The sequence below is a fragment of the Heteronotia binoei genome, chromosome 17, assembly GCF_032191835.1.
Source record: "Heteronotia binoei isolate CCM8104 ecotype False Entrance Well chromosome 17, APGP_CSIRO_Hbin_v1, whole genome shotgun sequence".
Lineage (NCBI taxonomy): Eukaryota > Metazoa > Chordata > Lepidosauria > Squamata > Gekkonidae > Heteronotia > Heteronotia binoei.
The window spans coordinates 55,357,303-55,376,496 of NC_083239.1; the positions used below are offsets into that span (position 1 = coordinate 55,357,303).

A 19,194-nucleotide genomic window follows, 5' to 3' on the forward strand; every position below is an offset into this window, starting at 1 on the left:
TTGGAGGCTAACTGGATCAGTGTTTGGAAGGGAGCGCACCTTGGAAGCTAAGCAGGGTTGGTACTTGGATGAGAGAACACCAAGGAAGGCTCTGCAGGGGGAGGCAATGGCCGACCACCTCTGCTTCCCGTTTGCCTTGAAAGGCCCTTGCTGGGGTGGCCGTAAGTTGGAAGCTCAACAGGGTCAGTACTTGGCAGAGAGACCACCAAGAAAGGCTCTGCAGAAGAAGGCGAGGGCCAACCATCTCTGCTTCTCCCTTGCCTTTAACGCCCCCTGCTGGGGTGGCCATAAGCTGGAAGCTAAACGGGTCGGTACTTGGAAGGGAGACCCCCAAGGAAGGCTCTGCAGAGGAAGGCAAGGGCAGACCACCTCCGCTTCTCCCTTGCCTTGAAAGCCCCTTGCTGGGGTGGCCATAGGTTGGAAGCTCAGCAGGGTCGGTACTTGGAAGGGAGACCCCCAAGGAAGGCTCTGCAGAGGAAGGCAAGGGCAGACCACCTCCGCTTCTCCCTTGCCTTGAAAGCCCCTTGCTGGGGTGGCCATAAGTTGGAAGCTCAGCAGAGTCAGTACTTGGAAGGGAGACCACCAAGGAAGGCTCTGCAGAGGAAGGCAAGGGCAGACCAGCTCTGCTTCTCCCTTGCCTTGGAAGCCCCTTGCTGGGGTGGCCATAAGTTGGAAGCTCAGCAGGGTCGGTACTTGGAAGGGAGACCCCCAAGGAAGGCTCTGCAGAGGAAGGCAAGGGCAGACCACCTCTGCTTCTCCTTTGCCTTGGAAGCCTCTTGCTGAGGTCATAAGTCACCAGCAACTTGAGGGCATTTTACAGAGAGAGAGAGAGAGTGTTCTATATGCCCTTACCTGGAAAGGCCCCAGACTAGCGAAGAGCCCGTCCAAATGGCTCCGGACTCCATGTTCCATAGCCCCCGGCGCTCTGCTGACTAACTGCTTAAATAATTAACTTCTCTAAAAGCCTTTTGTATCGACTGCATTTCGCAAGACCAGAACGCAGAGGGGGAAACCCGCAGAGTCATCATGGCATGGGGCCGGTTGAAGATCAGGGACATTTTTCCTACCCCCGTTTTGACCATCAAAGATCGCCTCGGATGTGAGATTGGCCGACTCAAAAGGTCTCCCTTAATCCTTGTTTTTAGATTAGGATTACCTGGGCTGCTAAGTCTCTGGTAAAATGAGTGCACCAACCCTGAAAAGATCAGCATCTAAGCGGAGGAGGGAGCTTTTCTTTGGGGAGGGAGGTGGGGTTGGATCTCAGCAGCTCCTCTGGCTTGGGTGAATAGGCACACAGCACCAGGTTGCAGAGTCTTCTCTGTTCTGCAGCGAGAACAAAATGGAGGGTGGCCATGTGTGTTCCAACTCCTCCAAGAATCTGTCTTCTGTGGGAGATGGCTGAATTGGGAGCTGCCACTGGCCTGAACTTGCCCTCGCCTCTGTTTCCCACCCTTCCAAATCTTCCTCTTATCAAGGAATTCCAGATAGAAGAGTTGAAGCGTCTAAGAACATAAGAGAAGCCATGTTGGATCAGGCCAATGGCCCCTCCAGTCCAGCACTCTGTGTCACAGAAGAACATAAGAGAAGCCCTGTTGGATCAGGCCAGTGGCCCCTCCAGTCCAACACTCTGTGTCACAGAAGAACATAAGAGAAGCCCTGTTGGATCAGGCCAGTGGCCCCTCCAGTCCAACACTCTGTGTCACAGAAGAACATAAGAGAAGCCCTGTTGGATCAGGCCAATGGCTCATCCAGTCCAACACTCTGTGTCACAGTGGCCAAAGAAACCCAGGTACCATCAGGAGCTCCACCAGTGGGGCCAGGACACTAGAAGCCCTCCCAGTCTTGCACCCCCAAGCACCAAAAATACAGAGCATCACTGCCCCAGACAGAGAGTTCCATCAATACGCTGTGGCTAATGGCCACTGGGGGACCTCTGCTCCATATGCTTATCCAATCCCCTCTTGAAGCTGGCTATGCTTGTAGCCGTCACCACCTCCTGTGGCAGTGAATTCCACATGTTAATCACCCTTTGGGTGAAGAAGGACTTCCTTTTATCCGTTTTAACCTGACTGCTCAGCAATTTCATTGAATGCCCACGAGTTCTTGTATTGTGAGAAAGGGGAAAAAAGCACTTTTCTCTGCTTTCTCCATCCCATGCATAATCTTGCAAACCTCTATCATGTCACCCCGCAGTCAACATTTTTCCAAGCTAAAGAGCTCCAAATGCTTTAACCTTTCTTCATAGGGGAAGTGTTCCAAACCTTTAATCATGTCTCCATGTTTTTTGCCATGCACTGAAATTAGAAGGGGCCAGACCACAGGGTTGAATGCATGGAAGGGGAGAAAAGAGAAACAATCGGGAATGAAGATTTCCCCCCTTGGAAATATAATGGATTTGTAGAGCGCTTTCTGCAGTACTTCTCTCTCTCTCTTTGGCCAGTTATTTTTATAGCCAATTACACAGCCATAAAAATCGGTAGATCTTAAGATGGCATTGAGAGTCATACCAGCAAGTCCAGCGTTGAACCAATGTTCCCTCTAAGGTTCAGAGTCTTGTGAGCAAAAATTCTACTTTGTGAGCTACTGGCATTAAAGTTGTGAGCTACTGCATACATTATTTTTCTCTGGGGGTCATCCTTCCTGAACTAAGACAAAAATCTGTGAGCTGGAGGCTAAAAATCTGTGAGTCAGCTCACACTAACTCAGCTTAGAGGGAACACTGCATTGAACCTGCTTTTGCATGGATTACTAAAGATGCCACATTCCTTTTCACTTGGATGCTGGGGAAAATACTTCCACCTGTAGACTGTGGGCAGCTATTTGGGCTGGCTCCGGCAGGCATCTTCTGTCTGCCCTATCAGAGCCGACGGCCTTCGCCTTTCACTTCAGGGCTGCCTCAAACACAGGGACAAACTGCAGAATATTTCAATATACATCCATCCTCAAAGGAATCCAGAAATGTCTTCCATTCGTACAAACCTCTCCTTTGCGGATGCTCCAAAGGGAAGTCCAGAAGCAAAGGCAAAAAGATCTTTCAGACAAGGGCAAGAAACTTTATTTAAACGTTTAGCTGAGACCCAGATTCGAATCTCTCCCTTCTGCCTCGGAAGCTTGCTGGGTGACCACAGGACAGTCTTGCACTCCCAGCCTAACCTAACCAGATATGGTAAAGAGAGCTTTGACTTTTGAAAGCCTCCCCTGCCCCCCCCCACCCCCAATATTACTCTTTGTGTCCAAGGTGCTACTGAGCTCGAAGCTAGCTCCTTTAACTCTGATGTCTATGAAATTCTTGTTTGCAAAGGCTTGCCATCTAAAAATTTGAGGGTTTTTGTTTGTAGTTGAGAATGTTTCTGCCTGCATTGCCAAGGCTTGCCTTTGCTTAAAACAATGCAGACAATTTCCATTTTCAACCCCCCCCCCCTTTATTTTATCCCGTGGCAAAATCTAGCAGACCGACCACAGAGCCCTGTGATGCAGTGACCAGCAGATGGCGCCATTGTCCTAAGAGGGGCTAACCTACACCCTTTGACCCCTCCACCCATCAGCAGTCCATTTTTCTGCCATGTAAAAACCTTTACACATGGGGGGGGGGGCAGCCCCTCTTCTCCCCTTGCCCTCAGCCTTGCTTAAAGCTAAATGTAAGGGACAAACAGATCCAGGTGGGTAGCCACATCTTGGTCTGAAGCAGCGGGACAAAGTTTGAGTTCTTAAGACCAACAAAGTTTTGCTGAGTCAAAGTATAAGTCAGCTGCAGCCAAATTTGCTTAACATAGGAAAGGAAAGGTCCCCTGTGCAAGCACCAGTCGTTTCCGACTCTGGGGTGATGTTGCTTTCACAATGTTTTCACGGCAGGCTTTTACTGGGGTGGTTTGTCTTTGCCTTCCCCAGTCTTTTACACTCCCCCCGCCCCAGCAAGCTGGGTCCTCATTTTACCGACCTCGGAAGGATGGAAGGCTGAGTCAACCTCGAGCTGGCTACCTGAAAACCCAGCTTCCGCCAGGGATCAAACTCTGAGCAGAGCTTAGGACTGCAGCTTTAACACTCTGCACCAAGAAGCTCTTTTGCTTAACGTAAATGTCAGATGTTTGAGAGCCTCAAGACAGGAAGGAAAATGGGGAGAGGTGGAAAGGAAGCAACCTGAAACGCATTCTTGAAGCCAGCTTGGCTTGGAGAAATGATTTGACAAATGCCTTCTCCAAGCCAGCCTATGGGGCAGTGAGGGCTTAAAGAGCCACACAATATATATGAAAGAGCCAGTTTGGCCATCCCAGTATAAGCTTTTGCATGCAGGCACACTTCTTCAGATGAAGTGTGCATACACATGAAAGCTTATACCCAGTTTTTGCATCTTGTTTGTAAACAAGTGGGAAGGCTTCTAGTGTCCTGGCCCCACTGATGGACCTCCTGATGGCACCTGGTTTTTTGGCCACTGTGTGACACAATGTTGGACTGGATGGGCCATTGCCTGATCCAACATGGCTTCTCTTATGTCCTTATGTCTGGGGCAGTGATGCTCTGTATTCTTGGTGCTTGGGTGCGGGCACAGTGGGAGGGCTTCTAATGTCCTGGCCCCATTGGTAGACATCCTGATGGCACCTGGTTTTTTTTGGCCACTGTGTGACACAGAGTGTTGGACTGGATGGGCCACTTGCCTGATCCAACATGGCTTCTCTTATGTCTTCATGTTCTCTTATGCCAATTGCCTTCATCTAATCTTTATTGATTGTCCAGTTACTTATGCATCTTTACCTTTACTCTACCCATCCTCTACCTATATCCAATGGCTGGGGACTTCTGTCTCACTGTATCTGAAAGAGTGTGCATGCACACATAAGCTTGTACCAAAAATAAAACTCAAGTTGATCTTAAAAGGTGCTACTGGACCCAAAGTTTGTTCTGTAAGGGGCAGAATTCTACTTTGCCACAGTGGTGTGTGTGTGTGTGTGTGTTTGTTTTAAAGGCAGACTAGGGCAGGAGGGCCAAAGTGTGTCAGACCCTCCCCAGTAATCACTTCCACCACCAATCAAAAGCCAATTTCCACAAGGAGGGAGGAAAGAGCTGTCAGGATGAGAAAGGCATAAGGTGGGGAGGAGTTATATAGCCCCTCTCAGTGGCAAGAACCTCTTTAAGGGCAATCATCCCCCCAGAAAGCAATGCAGAGTGCAGTTACAGCCTAAGCCCCCCCTCCCCTCCAATCTACAGTGAAGTCCTTAGCAGAGTCACTCCACCATAACCCCACCGAGACACAAGTAACTTTGCTTAAAATCGCACTAGTTCGTCTCTGGTCAATGTGGATCTCTCTCTCCTCCCTCATGTATTTACCCCCACTGTGGAACATAAGAGAAGCCATGTTGGATCAGGCCAATGGCCCATCCAGTCCAACACTCTGTGTCACAGAAGAACATAAGAGAAGCCATGTTGGATCAGGCCAGTGGCCCATCCAGTCCAACACTCTGTGTCACATAAGAACATAAGAGAAGCCATGTTGGATCAGGCCAGTGGCCCCTCCAGTCCAACACTCTGTGTCACATAAGAACATAAGAGAAGCCGTGTTGGATCAGGCCAATGGCCCATCCAGTCCAACACTGTGTCACACAGTGGCTAAAAAACAAACAAACCAAAACCAAGTGCCATCAGGAGGTCCACCAGTGGGGCTAAAAGCCCTCCCACTTTGCCCCTCACCAAGCACCAGGAATACAGAGCATCACTGCCCCAGACTGAGAGTTCCAACAATAGGCTGTGGCTCATAGCCACCAATGGACCTCTGCTCCAGATGTTGATCCAATCCCCTCTTGAAGCTGGCTATGCTTGTAGCCGCCGCCGCCACCTCCTGTGGCAGTGAATTCCACCTGTTAATCACCCTTTGGGTGAAGGACTTCCTTGTATCCATTCTAACTCGACTGCTCAGCAATTTCATGGAGTGCCCACAATTTCTCGTATTGTGAGAAAGGGAGAAAAGTACTTCTCTACCTTCTCTATCCCATGCATAATCTTGTAGGGGCTGTAGTTGCAATGAATTTTAACCACCGCACCTGAAGAGGGTGCATGCCCCCCCCCCATTTAACACACACAACCCCCCTGCCTGCACCCAAAGGCTTGTAGCCAGTACAGCAGCAAGGGTCTGTAGCGGGACTCAATGCCACTTGAAGGATCCCCCCCGCCCCCTTTGTTGCTGTGTGTGTGCAGGGAATAAAGCCGCCCCCGTTCCTGAGCCCCCATTCCAGCCCCATCGCCCAGTGAAAAGGACACACAACAGTTTGCAGTTTTACAAAAAAGGGGGGGAAATTTATTTATTCCTAGAGAAGCTGGGTGCGTGAGCCCGAGATCCTGGTGCCCATCTGCGGGTGAGAGCGGGTGCCCAGGGTGGGGGCAGGAGAGTGCGTAGAAACCGGGCAGAAATACCCCAGCGATCAGTCAAAACAAATGCCTCTTTTTCTTTTAAAAAAGAAATCAAAATATAATATCCCATCCGGCTCAACAAAAAAGAACAAAACACAAAAAGTCAAAAAAATTACAGCTCGGTAGAAAAACGCACGAACCTTGCCAGTGTCTCTCTCTCCCTCCCTGCAGAGGGGAGAGGGGTGAAAATGTCAAAAAAAAAATGTTATCCAGAGAGGTGAGGATTGGGGTCGAGATAAAATATTTTAAAAGCGGTCTCCCCCATCTCGGTGTAAAAAATATATATATATAAAACAAGAGAAACCAGCAGTGTGTGTGTGAGTGAAATGAGGCCAAGGGGGGCAGGGGATGCAGAGGCTGCCCTGGGGGGTGGGTGGGGAGGAGAGGGCATGCGTTGTGGGGTAGGCAGGGCCCCAAGGATGGTCACCAGCAGGAAAACGCCCCCCCCCCCGAAGCCCACCTCTGAGATGCCAGCTGCCTTCTTGGCCCCTCTCCTCTGCAGAGGTGCCCCCAGCAGAAGGGGGGGAACCGAGACCTCTCTACTCCAGTGTCCACAGCCGGTGGGATTCCCGCTCCCCCCACCCAGCACAAGAGCTCAGCTCTTGGCTCCTCCTTCTTCCCAGGACCCCTCCCCCTCTGGCCTGGCTGCCCAAGCCCCCCTCCCCCTCCTCGAAAAAGCAGAGCCTCTGGAATGGCACAGGGGAGGGGGGAGGATCCAGTCCCCCCTCCCTCCCACGGAAACAGCCTCTGGGGGCAGGGAGAAGAGGGGGTGTCGCTATTGCTGTGGGTAAGGCACGGTGGGGGCTCCTGCCCTTCCAGGGGGAGAGGCTGCCACAGACTGTGCCCCTCCCCCCCACCCTGAAATTGCACAGTGGGGGTCCGGAGGCCCGGGAGCCGAAAGGTCAGGGGTGTGAGGATCTCTTGGAGGGGGGAAGGAGAAGGTGGGGGTGGCGCTTTCCTCTCTCTCTTTTCTTGTCTGTTTTTATTCTTTTGTGTCTGCATATTTGGGAGTTCAACGGCTGACTCCAGGCGGCACTGGGAAGCGGCTGAAGGTGGCGGCGTGGGGGGGCTAAGGGGAGCCCCGCTTCCGCAGCTCTGTGACGAATGCTAGAGGGGGGGGGGGGGAGAGAGAGAGAGAGAGAGATGGCAGTTAAACTTACGTAGAATGCCCCTCCAAAAGCAAAATGTGCAATGGCTTTTATGCCTGTCATTTCATAGCATTTGCTCTCTGTTGCTACTCTACAGCCAAGCACTTCTGGGATCTTTTTTTCCCTTCCTGTCTGAATGACCTGTGCAACATTTCACAGAGAGAGCCACGACGGTGTAGTGGTTAAGTGCGCCGACTCTTATCTGGGAGAACCAGGTTTGATTCCCCACTCCTCCACTTGCAACTGCTGGAATGGCCTTGGGTCAGCCAGAACTCTCGCAGGAGTTGTCCTTGAAGGGGCAGCTGCTGTGAGAGCTCTCTCAGATTCACCCACCTCACAGGGTTTTTGTTGTGGGGGGAGAAGATAAAGGAGATTGTAGGCCGCTCTAAGACTCTGTCCTTGAAAGGGCAGCTTCTGGGAGAGCTCTCTCAGCCCACCTGCCTCACAGGGTGTCTGTTGTGGGGGAGGAAGATAAAGGCGATTGTAGGCCGCTCTAAGACTCTGTCCTTGAAAGGGCAGCTGCTGTGAGAGCTCTCTCAACCCCACCCATCTCACATGGTGTTTGTCGTGGGGGAGGAAGATAAAGGAGATTGTGAGCCGCTCTGAGATGGAGTGGAGGGCGGGATATAAATCCAAAATCATCATCTACTCTCGCAGAGCTGTCCTTGAAAGGGCAGCTGCTGTTAGAGCCCTCTTAAGTCCCACCCACCTCACAGGGTGTCTGTTGTGGAGGGAGAAGATAAAGGAGATTGTAGGCCGCTCTAAGACTCTGTCCTTGAAAGGGCAGCTTCTGGGAGAGCTCTCTCAGCCCCACCTGCCTCACAGGGTGTCTGTTGTGGGGAGGAAGATAAAGGCGATTGTAGGCCGCTCTAAGACTCTGTCCTTGAAAGGGCAGCTGCTGTGAGAGCTCTCTCAACCCCACCATCTCACATGGTGTTTGTCGTGGGGGAGGAAGATAAGGAGATTGTGAGCCGCTCTGAGATGGAGTGGAGGGCGGGATATAAATCCAAAATCATCATCTACTCTCGCAGAGCTGTCCTTGAAAGGGCAGCTGCTGTTAGAGCCCTCTTATAAGCCCCACCCACCTCACAGGGTGTCTGTTGTGGAGGGAGAAGATAAAGGAGATTGTAGGCCGCTCTAAGACTCTGTCCTTGAAAGGGCAGCTTCTGGGAGAGCTCTCTCAGCCCCACCTGCCTCACAGGGTGTCTGTTGTGGGGGAGGAAGATAAAGGCGATTGTAGGCCGCTCTAAGACTCTGTCCTTGAAAGGGCAGCTGCTGTGAGAGCTCTCTCAACCCCACCCATCTCACATGGTGTTTGTCGTGGGGGAGGAAGATAAAGGAGATTGTGAGCCGCTCTGAGATGGAGTGGAGGGCGGGATATAAATCCAAAATCATCATCTACTCTCGCAGAGCTGTCCTTGAAAGGGCAGCTGCTGTTAGAGCCCTCTTATAAGCCCCACCCACCTCACAGGGTGTCTGTTGTGGAGGGAGAAGATAAAGGAGATTGTAAGCCGCTCTGAGTCTGATTCAGAGAGAAGGGCAGGGTATAAATCTGCAATTCTTCTTCTTCACAGCTCTGTCCTCTACATCAGAGGTCCCCAAACCCCAGTCTGTGGACTGATACTGGTCTGTAGCAACTGGGCCATGAGTTGTATAACTACTTCATTATACGTTAAAATGAAGTAATAATAATAAGAAGAAAAAGATACTGGATTTATATCCTGCTCTCCACTCCAAATCTCAGAGTGGCTCACGATCTCCTTTGTCCTCCTCCCCCGCAACAGACACCCTTGTGAGGTAGGTGGGGCTGAGAGAGCTTTTACAGCAGCTGCCCTTTCAAGGACAACCTCTGCGAGAGCTATGGCTGACCCAAGGCTGTTCCAGCAAGTGCAAGTGGAGGAGGGGGGGAATCAAACCCGGTTCTCCCAGATAAGAGTCCATGCACTTAACCACCACACCAAAATAAAATGCACAATTGTATCACCCCAAAACCATTGCCCCCCCCCCCCCCGCCCCAGTCCGTGAAAAAATTGTCATCCACAAAACTGGTCCCTGGTGCCAAAAATGTTGGGGACTACTGCTCTATATTCATCCAATTCTACCAACACTGGAGCAAAGGGGATGCTTAACGCTGGTCTAAATCATGCTCATTCTTTAGGCAGCTTTAGTAATTTTCCATGTTTGGTAACTAGTAGGAACGTTCATTGCCCAGAAATGGTAGAGATAGCCAGGGAGACAGAATTTCAGGTGTGACTGACAGGGGCGTCATCCAACCAGAACAGACAACACAGCCCCCAGGCAGGCTCATATTCCTGAGTGGTTTAAAGCAGAAACGCTGCACGCAGAATGGAAGGTCTGGTTCAGTATGAAGATGCATTTTAACTACACAAGCTGTTTTGTTATCTGGGGCTGCATTTGCTGGGCAGGAGCAAATAGCTTTGCTCGCCCCTACGGGAGGGTGGTATTGCACCTACTTGTACAAAAAATTGTGGAGAATTAGCTACTTATATATACGTTTGGTGGAACTGTAAACACATTTCTACATTTTGGCAACAAATTCAAACCCAAATAAGACCCGATTATTGGCTGCCGCTTGCCTTTAAAACCCGACGTTTTTCTACTACGCCATCGAAAAGATCTCTCGCTTAGGAAATGCACTTGTATTTTAATAAATATCCTAATTGCAGCTGCCAGACTTCCTATAGCGGCTAGCTGGGTAAACTCCTCTCCACCTTCCTTAGAAAACTGGTTTCAGAGATTACGGGAACTGTTTATAATTAACAAAACTGCATGTAACTCATTCGAATTATCTTTAGAACACCACGAAGAGTGTGTTGTATCTGTTCGGTTGCCTTTTGATTTCTTATTTAATGGACCATAATATTGTACCTCAGAATTTATTTTGCAGGAAACTGACTTATTTTTGATCTTGAACTAATTTGGTTTATTTCTGCTATACCGACTGCGAGACCTTGTCGTTATCAATTAACGTCGGACCGATCCTGTCTTTGTAAAAGCTAGGGACATATCATCGCTGTATTGATAAACATTCAATAAAGTTTATTTATTTTAACCTTAAAAAAAAGGGGTGGGGCAAAAATCACAATAGGGGTTAAGAAAGAAAAACAAATGCAAGGTATTAAAACACAAATCTACCCCCCCCCCCGCCACACATGCCTTTCTTGTGCCCCCCCACGTCCATTTTCAAGGGTACAGGTAAGATTCTCTCTTTCACAACCCTGATAGGGTTGTGAAGCCACTGAGGGGTGTCCTTGGGGTCCCTTGAAGACCACTCTTGGGCTCTGCTTGGTCCCAAAGGCCTCCTTCCTTGCAGCCTCTCCCTATCCCCCTCCCCAGCCCCCAACCCACTCACTCACCTTGTATGATCTCCTCTTTCACCTTCTGGAGCTCCTTTCGGACTTCCTGCAGTAATTCCTACGGAAGAGGCACATGTTAAGGGGGAAGTTGAGGGGATCTTCACGGCGCTCTCCCCCCTGCAAACTCTGCTGCCAGCCTCTCACTTTTGGAGATCCATTCGGCATTTCCAAAGGATGCGGCCCTTGCCCAGCTCAGACCGTCAGTCTTTTCGGCCACCCAGTATTTGGATAGTCAGTCAAGGGGTTGTGGAGAATAGCGCCGTTCTGTTTTATTTTAGCCAGGCGGGTTGCCGTGTTGGCCTGAAGCAGCGGAACAAAGTTTGAACGCGGTGACACCGTGGAGACCGACAAGTTTGATTCTGAGTAGAAGAGACCTTCAGGTATCTGTATCAATCCCCCGCATCTCCAAAAAAGGGTCCAGGCAAAATGGTGTGAAAAAAACCTCAGCTTGAGACCCTGGAGAGCCGCTGCCAGTCTGAGAAGACAAGACTGACTTTGATGGACCGAGGGTCTGATTCAGTGTAAGGCAGCTTCATATGTTCATATGTTTGGAGAGGGATGGTGGCTCAGTGGTAGAGCATCTGCTTGGGAAGCAGAAGGTCCCAGGTTCAATCCCCGGCATCTCCAAAAAAGGGTCCAGGCAAAAATGGTGTGAAAAACCTCAGCTTGAGACCCTGGAGAGCAGGGGAGGGACGGTGGCTCAGTGTTTAGAGCATCTGCTTGGGAAGCAGAAGGTCCCAGGTTCAATCCCTGGCATCTCCAAAAAAGGGTCCAGGCAAAATGGTGTGAAAAACCTCAGCTTGAGACCCTGGAGAGCCGCTGCCAGTCTGAGAAGACAAGACTGACTTTGAGGGACCAAGGGTCTGATTCAGTATAAGGCAGCTTCATATGTTCATATGAACTGGGCACTCACACTAAAAGCCGATGCCCAGAATGAAACTTCGTTGGTCTTCAAGGTGCCCGCCACACTCAAACTTCTTCGCCTAAAAGGCGATTCACACATGGAACTCACTGCCACAGGAGGTGGCAGCCGCTGCAAGCATAGACAGTTTCAAGAGGGGACTGGATAAAAGAATGTGGAGTGGAGGCAACTGATACCACCAACTGCAGAATTGGGGGTTTGTTTTTAGACTGCTATATTGCTTTTAGATTGTATATTGTTTTATTATATGTATCTGATTTTAACCTGGTATTACTGACTGTTGTTACCCGCCCAGAGCCCATTTGGGAAAGGGTGGGCTATAAATTTAAATTGCTGAGCAGTCAGGTTAGAACGGATGGAAGGAAGTACTTCTTCACCCAAAGGGAGATTAACATGTGGAATTCACTGTCCCAGGAGGTGGTGGTGGCTACAAGCATAGCCAGCTTCAAGAGGGGACTGGATAAAAATATGGAGCAGAGGTCCATCAGTGGCTATTAGCCAGTTTGTGTGTGTGTGTATACATATTGGCCACTGTGTGATACAGAGTGTTGGACTGGATAGGCCATTGGCCTGATCCAACATGGCTTCTCTTATGTTCTTAAACTGAAATAAATAAATAAAGAAGAGGAGGAAGAAGAAGAGGAAATTGGATTTATATCCCGCCCTTCACTCTGAATCTCAGAGCGGCTCACAATCTTAGCTGTGACTTGATGGCCCTTTCCACCACAGTCCTCTTTACCTGTGCAAAAAGCCATCCAGAATAATCCCGTTTGGCCTCAGCAGCTACAGAACGGTGACACTTTGCCTCTACACCTGGGGATTTCACTCTTTACCATGATCACAGCTGGCAACCACCAGCAGAATGGCCATCCATGTGCCACCCTGTTGGCACAGTTGAACCCGCTCCCTTCGCCCAAAGCCCCACAAAGCAGCAGCAGCCGTGCCATCAGAGGGGAGGCCAGAAACGGGCCCCAGCTGGGCGCAGCTGCAGGAAGGAGAGGCACAACAGCAGCTGCTGGAGACGCTGTCAGGGAAAGGAGAGACGTCTTAAAGCACATGGAAAAGAAGTGAGCGCATACCTGTTTCACCCGTTCCAGCTCGGATTCGTCCCCTGCACCGCCGCTCGTGGGTTCGGAGCCACTGATGGCCCCGGCAGATTTCATCCTGGGAAAAGGGCAGAATTCAGAATCGGCCACTGGATCAGCCTCCCAACCAAAAAGCTGGGCCCCACGGAACGTCATACACCCACCAGAGACGCCCAAAGGACTGAGTTCCTCAGAGCTTCTCTACGTCCGAGCCTGTGGCTTTCCAACAGCAGATATACAACTGATAGAAACACAGCACAAATTCATGTTTGAGGGAAGGGCTGAGAACACCCTTCTCCCTTAAGGATGCACTGGGGTGGGGCGGGGGGGGGGGGGTTGGCTTCTCTTGCACTCCCCTCCAGCTTCCAACTTCCCCCAAAAATCTGGCATATGAGCTTCTTTGCAGTCATGACTACCCCTTATGCATTCTAAGCCGGAGCATTCGGCATCCCAGAGTCCACTCAGAGAAAGGGCAGAGAAGCATGGTATTTGTAGGAACGATGGAAGGGCACACAGGGTGAAGGGGGTTATTTTTCAGAATGCACACCTGGGCAGTCCACAGGCACAACGAAGATGGACACAGGTGGCCTCTCTCCAAAACTGGCCACCAGCAAAAAGGGCCAACCTTACCCTTTCCTATAAAGTGTGGCTTTGGTTCGGGGCTTTACGCTTCCACCCAGGTGGGCAGAGAAGGTCTCGGGAGGCAGAGACTGCCTGCTCTGGCTAACAGCAGCTCACCGGGATCCAAGTCATGATCCCCTGAGCCCCAAAATCCTCAAACCAAACTGGAGGTGTTGGGGATGGAGCCCGAGATCTTCCGCCTGAGAACAGGGACTCACTCAGAGAGCCGACGCCCCGCAGAAGCTCCATTCCTGGGGTAGGGAAAAGCTAGCCTGGGACTCTGAGGTCCTTTCCCTGCCTGAGAACGGCTGAGGGAGGGTCCAAGAAGGCTCTGCCAGGATTGGAGAAGGGGGAGCAAAAGCCCCCAATGGCTCACGCTCCCATCCCCACACAAACGAGAGCCCGGGGTTCTGCGACAGAATTCAGTCTGAGAATTCACCTGAGTTTGACAGAAGTGAGGCAGAGGGCCCTGCCTCTTATTCAGCAGCCCCTGAGAGGGAGTGAGGGATAGAGAACTGGAACTATTTTAGAGCAGGTAGCTGCACTAAGCAGACAAGCCCGCCAAGCAGCCTCAGCTGGTTCCACTGGCTTCTGGGAGGGTGGGTCTTTCCCAGCTGGGTGGGGGCTTCTTTATAGGACAAGGCCCAGTCCAAGACACCACCAGCTGCCTTCTGTCTGCCCCCTGAAACACTCCCTCCAAATCCAGCTCCCCCCCCCGCCCCGTTGGACTGCAAGCACAGTGCGAGAGGCGGTCCGTCGTCCCCCGTCCCTCAACTCTCCACGCTCGGGCCACGTTGGCAAGACGGCCGGGGAAGCCCCTTTCTTTTCGGGCTGGCGCCATGGAACGGAAACGCCCTTTACTCACTGAGCACCTCCAGATAAAGAGACTACCCTCTCTAGCGTGCACTTAGCGTCCTACTTTTCGCCGGCCTTTCTGCTCGATACCTAAAATGGCCGACGGGAGTCCGGGCCGGAGCCGGGACTGTGAAGCTCTTCGGAACCACGCTCTTCCTGATGGGGGGGGGGGGGGGGAAGAGAAAGACTGAGACACGGGGTGGAAGAGGGGGAGAAAGGAACCCTAACCCTTCGCTGGCTACTCCTGCCACGGCTCCAGAGGGAGCATCGTAGGGGCCCCCAGGTTCTCCTGAGGTGTGGGGCCCCATTCTGCCTGGGAAGGAAGCAAGAAATGCAACCACCAGAGACCGGGGGGGGGGGGGGGTGCTGAGGGAAGGCAGAGGCCCCCAGCACCCTTGTCATGGGGCTCAAGGCCAGTAGCTCTTACCTGGGCAGCGTCGTGCTGGTCTTCTCCCAAGGTCTTCGGAAGGCGTCTAGAAAGAGAGCAGGCCCCAGAGAGCCTCATGAATGCCCATCTCCCCAATCCAATCTCACAGGATGGAAAACTGGCACACAGACATCAGCACCACCGTTTCTGGGGGTGCCAGCCACGCACAGGGAAGGGTTCAGCTGCCTAGAAGTCTTATTCGGCCCATTCCGGACTCCAGAACTTTCGGAGCATGCAGCCAAGGCAATGTACACAATTTGTCCCAAAGATACAGCTGGGCTCGCTTGCTCGAGTTGTCTGTGATTATGTACCAGGGCTGCAGGGCTCCTCCCCTCTTTGCTGATGCAGGCCAGCCTGTGACTGGAGTGGACTGAGGGGCATTTTGGTACCTTGGCGTTTTAGGAGCCTCTCTCTCTAACTGGTACTGGATACCAGACTCCCAAGGAAAAGACGCAACAGCAACAACTTTTGCAACAGGGTCAGTTTACATCTGCTGGGAGCTGAACAGGCTGCATTTTGCGTAGTCAGTTCAGGTGATTTTTTCACCGCATGCCTGGAACAAATCGTCATTCCCTCCCCCGATCCCAGCACAAAAGAGCCAAGGGACAAAAGGCCCGGCCGGCCCACCACCACCCTCTTTTGGATGTCCATTCCCAGCCTGGTATTTGTCTACTTCAGTGGTCCCCAACCTTTTTGGCACCAGGGACCGGTTTTGTGGAAGGCAATTTTTCCACGGACTGGGGGATGGTTTTGGGATGCTATAATTGTGCACTTTATTTTGGTGGTGTGGTGAAGTGCATGGACTCTTATCTGGGAGAACCAGGTTTGATCCCCCACTCCTCCACTTGCAGCTGCTGGAATGGCCTTGGGTCAGCCATAGCTCTGGCAGAGGATGTCCTTGAAAGGGCACTTTCTGAGAGAGCTCTCTCAGCCCCACCCATCTCAAAGGGTGTCTGTTGTGGGGGAGGGAGATAAAGGAGATTGTGAGCCGCTCTGAGATTCAGAGTGGAGGGCAGGATATAAATCCAATGTCGTCGTCTTATTGTTATGACTACATTGTAATAATATAATGAAATGATGCAACTCACAGCCTGTTGCTAACAGGCCACGGATCGGGACCGGTCCATGGCCCAGGGGTTGGGGACCCCTGGTCTACTTCTTTTCTGCCCTGTTCTCCCCAACAAGGACCCAAAAGCGGCTCACACGATTCTCTCTCCTCTGCTTTATCCCCACGACAACCCAGTGAGGTAGGTTAGGCAGAGTGTGTGTGACTGACCCAGGGTCACCCAGCAAGCTGCCACAGTGGAAGGGGGATTCTAAATCTCTCTCCAATCCTGACCTGGCACTCCAACCACACCGGCTCTCTGCAATCCCCAGAAACTGCAGGCGGGGCCAGCAACACTCCCTCTAAGCTGTGGAGTCTTGTGAGCAAAAATTCTACTTTGTGAGCTACAAAAGTTGTGAGCAGGAGATTTGGCAACTGCATAAATTAGTTTGCTTCGGGCCATCCTTCCTGAGCTAAGAGGAAAATGTTTGAGCCAGCAGCTAAAAAACTGTGAGCTAGCTCACGCCAACTCAGCTTAGAAGAATTGCAGATTTATACCCCGCCCTTCTCCCTGAATCAGAGACTCAAGAGCGGCTCACAATGTCCTTTATCTTCTCCCCCCACAACAGACACCCTGTGAGGTGGGTGGGCCTGAGAGGGCTCTCCCAGCAGCTGCCCTTTCAAGGACAACTCCTACAAGAGCTATGGCTAACCCCAAGCCATTCCAGCAGCTGCAAGTGGAGGAGTGGGGAATCAAAGAAGACGACGACTGCAGATTTATACCCCACCCTTCTCTCTGAATCAGAGACCCAGAGCGGCTCACAATCTCCTATATATCCTCCCCCCACAACAGACACCCTGTGAGGTGGGTGGGGCTGAGAGGGCTCTCACAGCAGCTGCCCTTTCAAGGACAACACCTGTGAGTGCTGTGGCTGACCCAAGGCCATTCCAGCAGTTGCAAGTGGAGGAGTGGGGAATCAAACCTGGTTCTCCCAGATAAGAGTCCAGGCACTTAACCACTACACCAAACTGATTTATACCCCTTCCTTTTCTCTGAATCAGAGTCTCAGAGTGGCTCACGATCTCCTTTATCTCCTTCCCCCATGACAGACACCCTGTGAGGTGGGTGGGGCTGAGAGAGCTTTCCCAGAAGCTGCCCTTTCAAGGACCACTCTGCCAGAGCTATGGCTGACCCAAGGCCATTCCAGCAGCTGCAAGTGGAGGAGTGGGGGAATCCAACCCGGTTCTCCCAGATAAGAGAGCTCTGGCTGACCCAAGGCCATTTTGCAGCTGCAAGTGGAGGAGTGGGGGAATCAAACGCAGATAAGAGTCCACGCACTTAACCACTATGGCTGGCCCAAGGCCATTCCAGCAGCTGCAAGTGGAGGAGTGGGGGAATCAAACCCGGTTCTCCCAGATAAGAGTCCGCACACTTCACCATGACACCAAACTGGCTCTTCTTTAAAGAGAACACTGCTGGCCATCCATCTTTCTCCTGCCACAACTCGGCATCCTGTTTCCTCAGGGGAGGGGTGGGCCAGGCACACCCCCCCTTCAAAGCCAGAGAGACCCGTGCCCACTCTCTCGCCGGCATTGCCACCGTTCACACCCACCTGTGGTCTTGGCACCTGCGGCTTCCACGTCTTCCTGCGGTGGGAACAAAATTGGGGGGGGGAGGGGGAAACACTCAGCAACAGAAAGGCTGTCCGCTTTGCCCCCACCCCAGCATCCTTCCAACCCACTTTGGTGCAGAAAAGCAAGCAGCCAGGGGGGTGGGGCAGAGAAAAGCGTCTGGGTATCATGGCACACTGGCAAAAGCAGAGATGCCAGTTCAGTGGCACGGGCCAGATTCTGTCCAGCGGGTGAACATATGAAGCTGCCTTATACTGAATCAGACCCTCGGTCCATCAAAGTCAGTCTTATCTACTCAGACTGGCAGCAGCTCTCCAGGGTCTCAAGCGGAGGTTTTTTCATGCCTATTTGCCTGGACCCTTTTTTGGAGATGCCACGGATTGAACCTGGGACTTTCTGCTTCCCAAGCAGATGCTCTACCACTAAGCCACCGTCCCTCCCCAGGGATAATTAGATGCTCAAGCAACACATCTGAGAACTCTCAGAAATGGCTGTGTCAATCGAAACAAGGAAAACCCCGACACCAGGCAAATTATGAAAATTAATTTCTCTTCCCATATATGCCCTGGAGGTTGCTTCGTTCGGCCTCCCAAGATCTTTTGACCATCCCCGGTACAAGAGATGCCCGTCTTGCTTCTACCTGGTGGAATCAGCTCCCTATGGAGATCCGGGCCCCACCCGGCTTGTTAGCCTTTCGTAAGGCCTGTAAAACAGAGCTGTTCTCCCAGGCTTTTGGATGAGGCGGTGGGCATCTATCAATTAGATCGGTTGGCCTCCCCTACCGTATCATTCTGCTGTACCATTCTGCTATACCATCTTGCTGGATCATCCTGTTGTACTTTTATTAAAGATTGTGACTTTTATTGTGATGTTACTGTGATTTTATTATTACTTATACTGATGTACTCCACTCTGAGCCTCTATGGGGGAATGGGCAGAATAATAATAATAATAATAATAATAATAATAATAATAATAATAATGTCCCACACTGTAATCTGTCTCAGCCAAAAGTCCACACGATGACCCCAGGTTTTATTAACTTTGTTTCAATTATTTCAATCTTCCACAGTGGTGTGGGATTCAATCAAGTAATTCCAGACGTCAAAGCCAATCAATTTAATTCATAAGCGTTTATTTTTATCAACTTCCTGATTATTCCAATTTTCCAATACAATTTACTTTACCACGTAATCAAGCTAACGTTCAATTCTCCATACGTCTGGAATTACTTGAATGAATCCCACACCACTACGGAAGACTGAAATAACTGAAACAAAGTTAATAAAACCCGGGGTCTTCGTATGGACTTTTGGGCTGAGACAGATTACAGCGTGGGACTCATTATTCAATATTAAATTTTCATAATTTGTCTAGTGTCGAGCTTTTCCTTGTTTTGATTTTAACTCTCAGAAATGCCCACCCAGAGCCACAGAGAAGGGGGAAGAGGTGGGTGCCCGGGGTTGGAGGGTTTGGGGGGCACAATCAGCCTTAGTGATAGACACACAGGTTGAACTCATCGAGGGGCCCAATCCCCTCCAAGAGGCCCCCCCTGCGCAAAGCCCGGCTGAAATGGGCAAGAAATGCGCAAGGGGCACATCAGAAAGCACCTGAACGCAAAGAGCAACTGTGGCCACCTTGGGGAAGGAAGAATGCAGCAACAGTTTCCAGCTGTGGCAAGCG

At 51.2% G+C, this 19,194-nt stretch overlaps 1 protein-coding gene across 1 annotated transcript in view; it reads right to left on the reverse strand.

Annotated features, from left to right (window-relative positions):
- Window positions 1-7,378: 7,378 nt before the first annotated feature.
- Window positions 7,379-19,194, reverse strand: part of VASP (vasodilator stimulated phosphoprotein) — a 44,521-nt gene continuing 32,705 nt past the window's right edge. The window contains exons 9-13 of the mRNA XM_060258368.1: window positions 17,493-17,526; window positions 14,835-14,880; window positions 12,926-13,010; window positions 10,925-10,982; window positions 7,379-7,506 (exon numbers count right to left, since the gene is read on the reverse strand). Of these exons, the coding sequence (XP_060114351.1) occupies window positions 7,469-7,506; window positions 10,925-10,982; window positions 12,926-13,010; window positions 14,835-14,880; window positions 17,493-17,526 (261 nt within the window). The 3' untranslated portion in view covers window positions 7,379-7,468. The remainder of the gene's footprint in view (window positions 7,507-10,924; window positions 10,983-12,925; window positions 13,011-14,834; window positions 14,881-17,492; window positions 17,527-19,194) is intronic.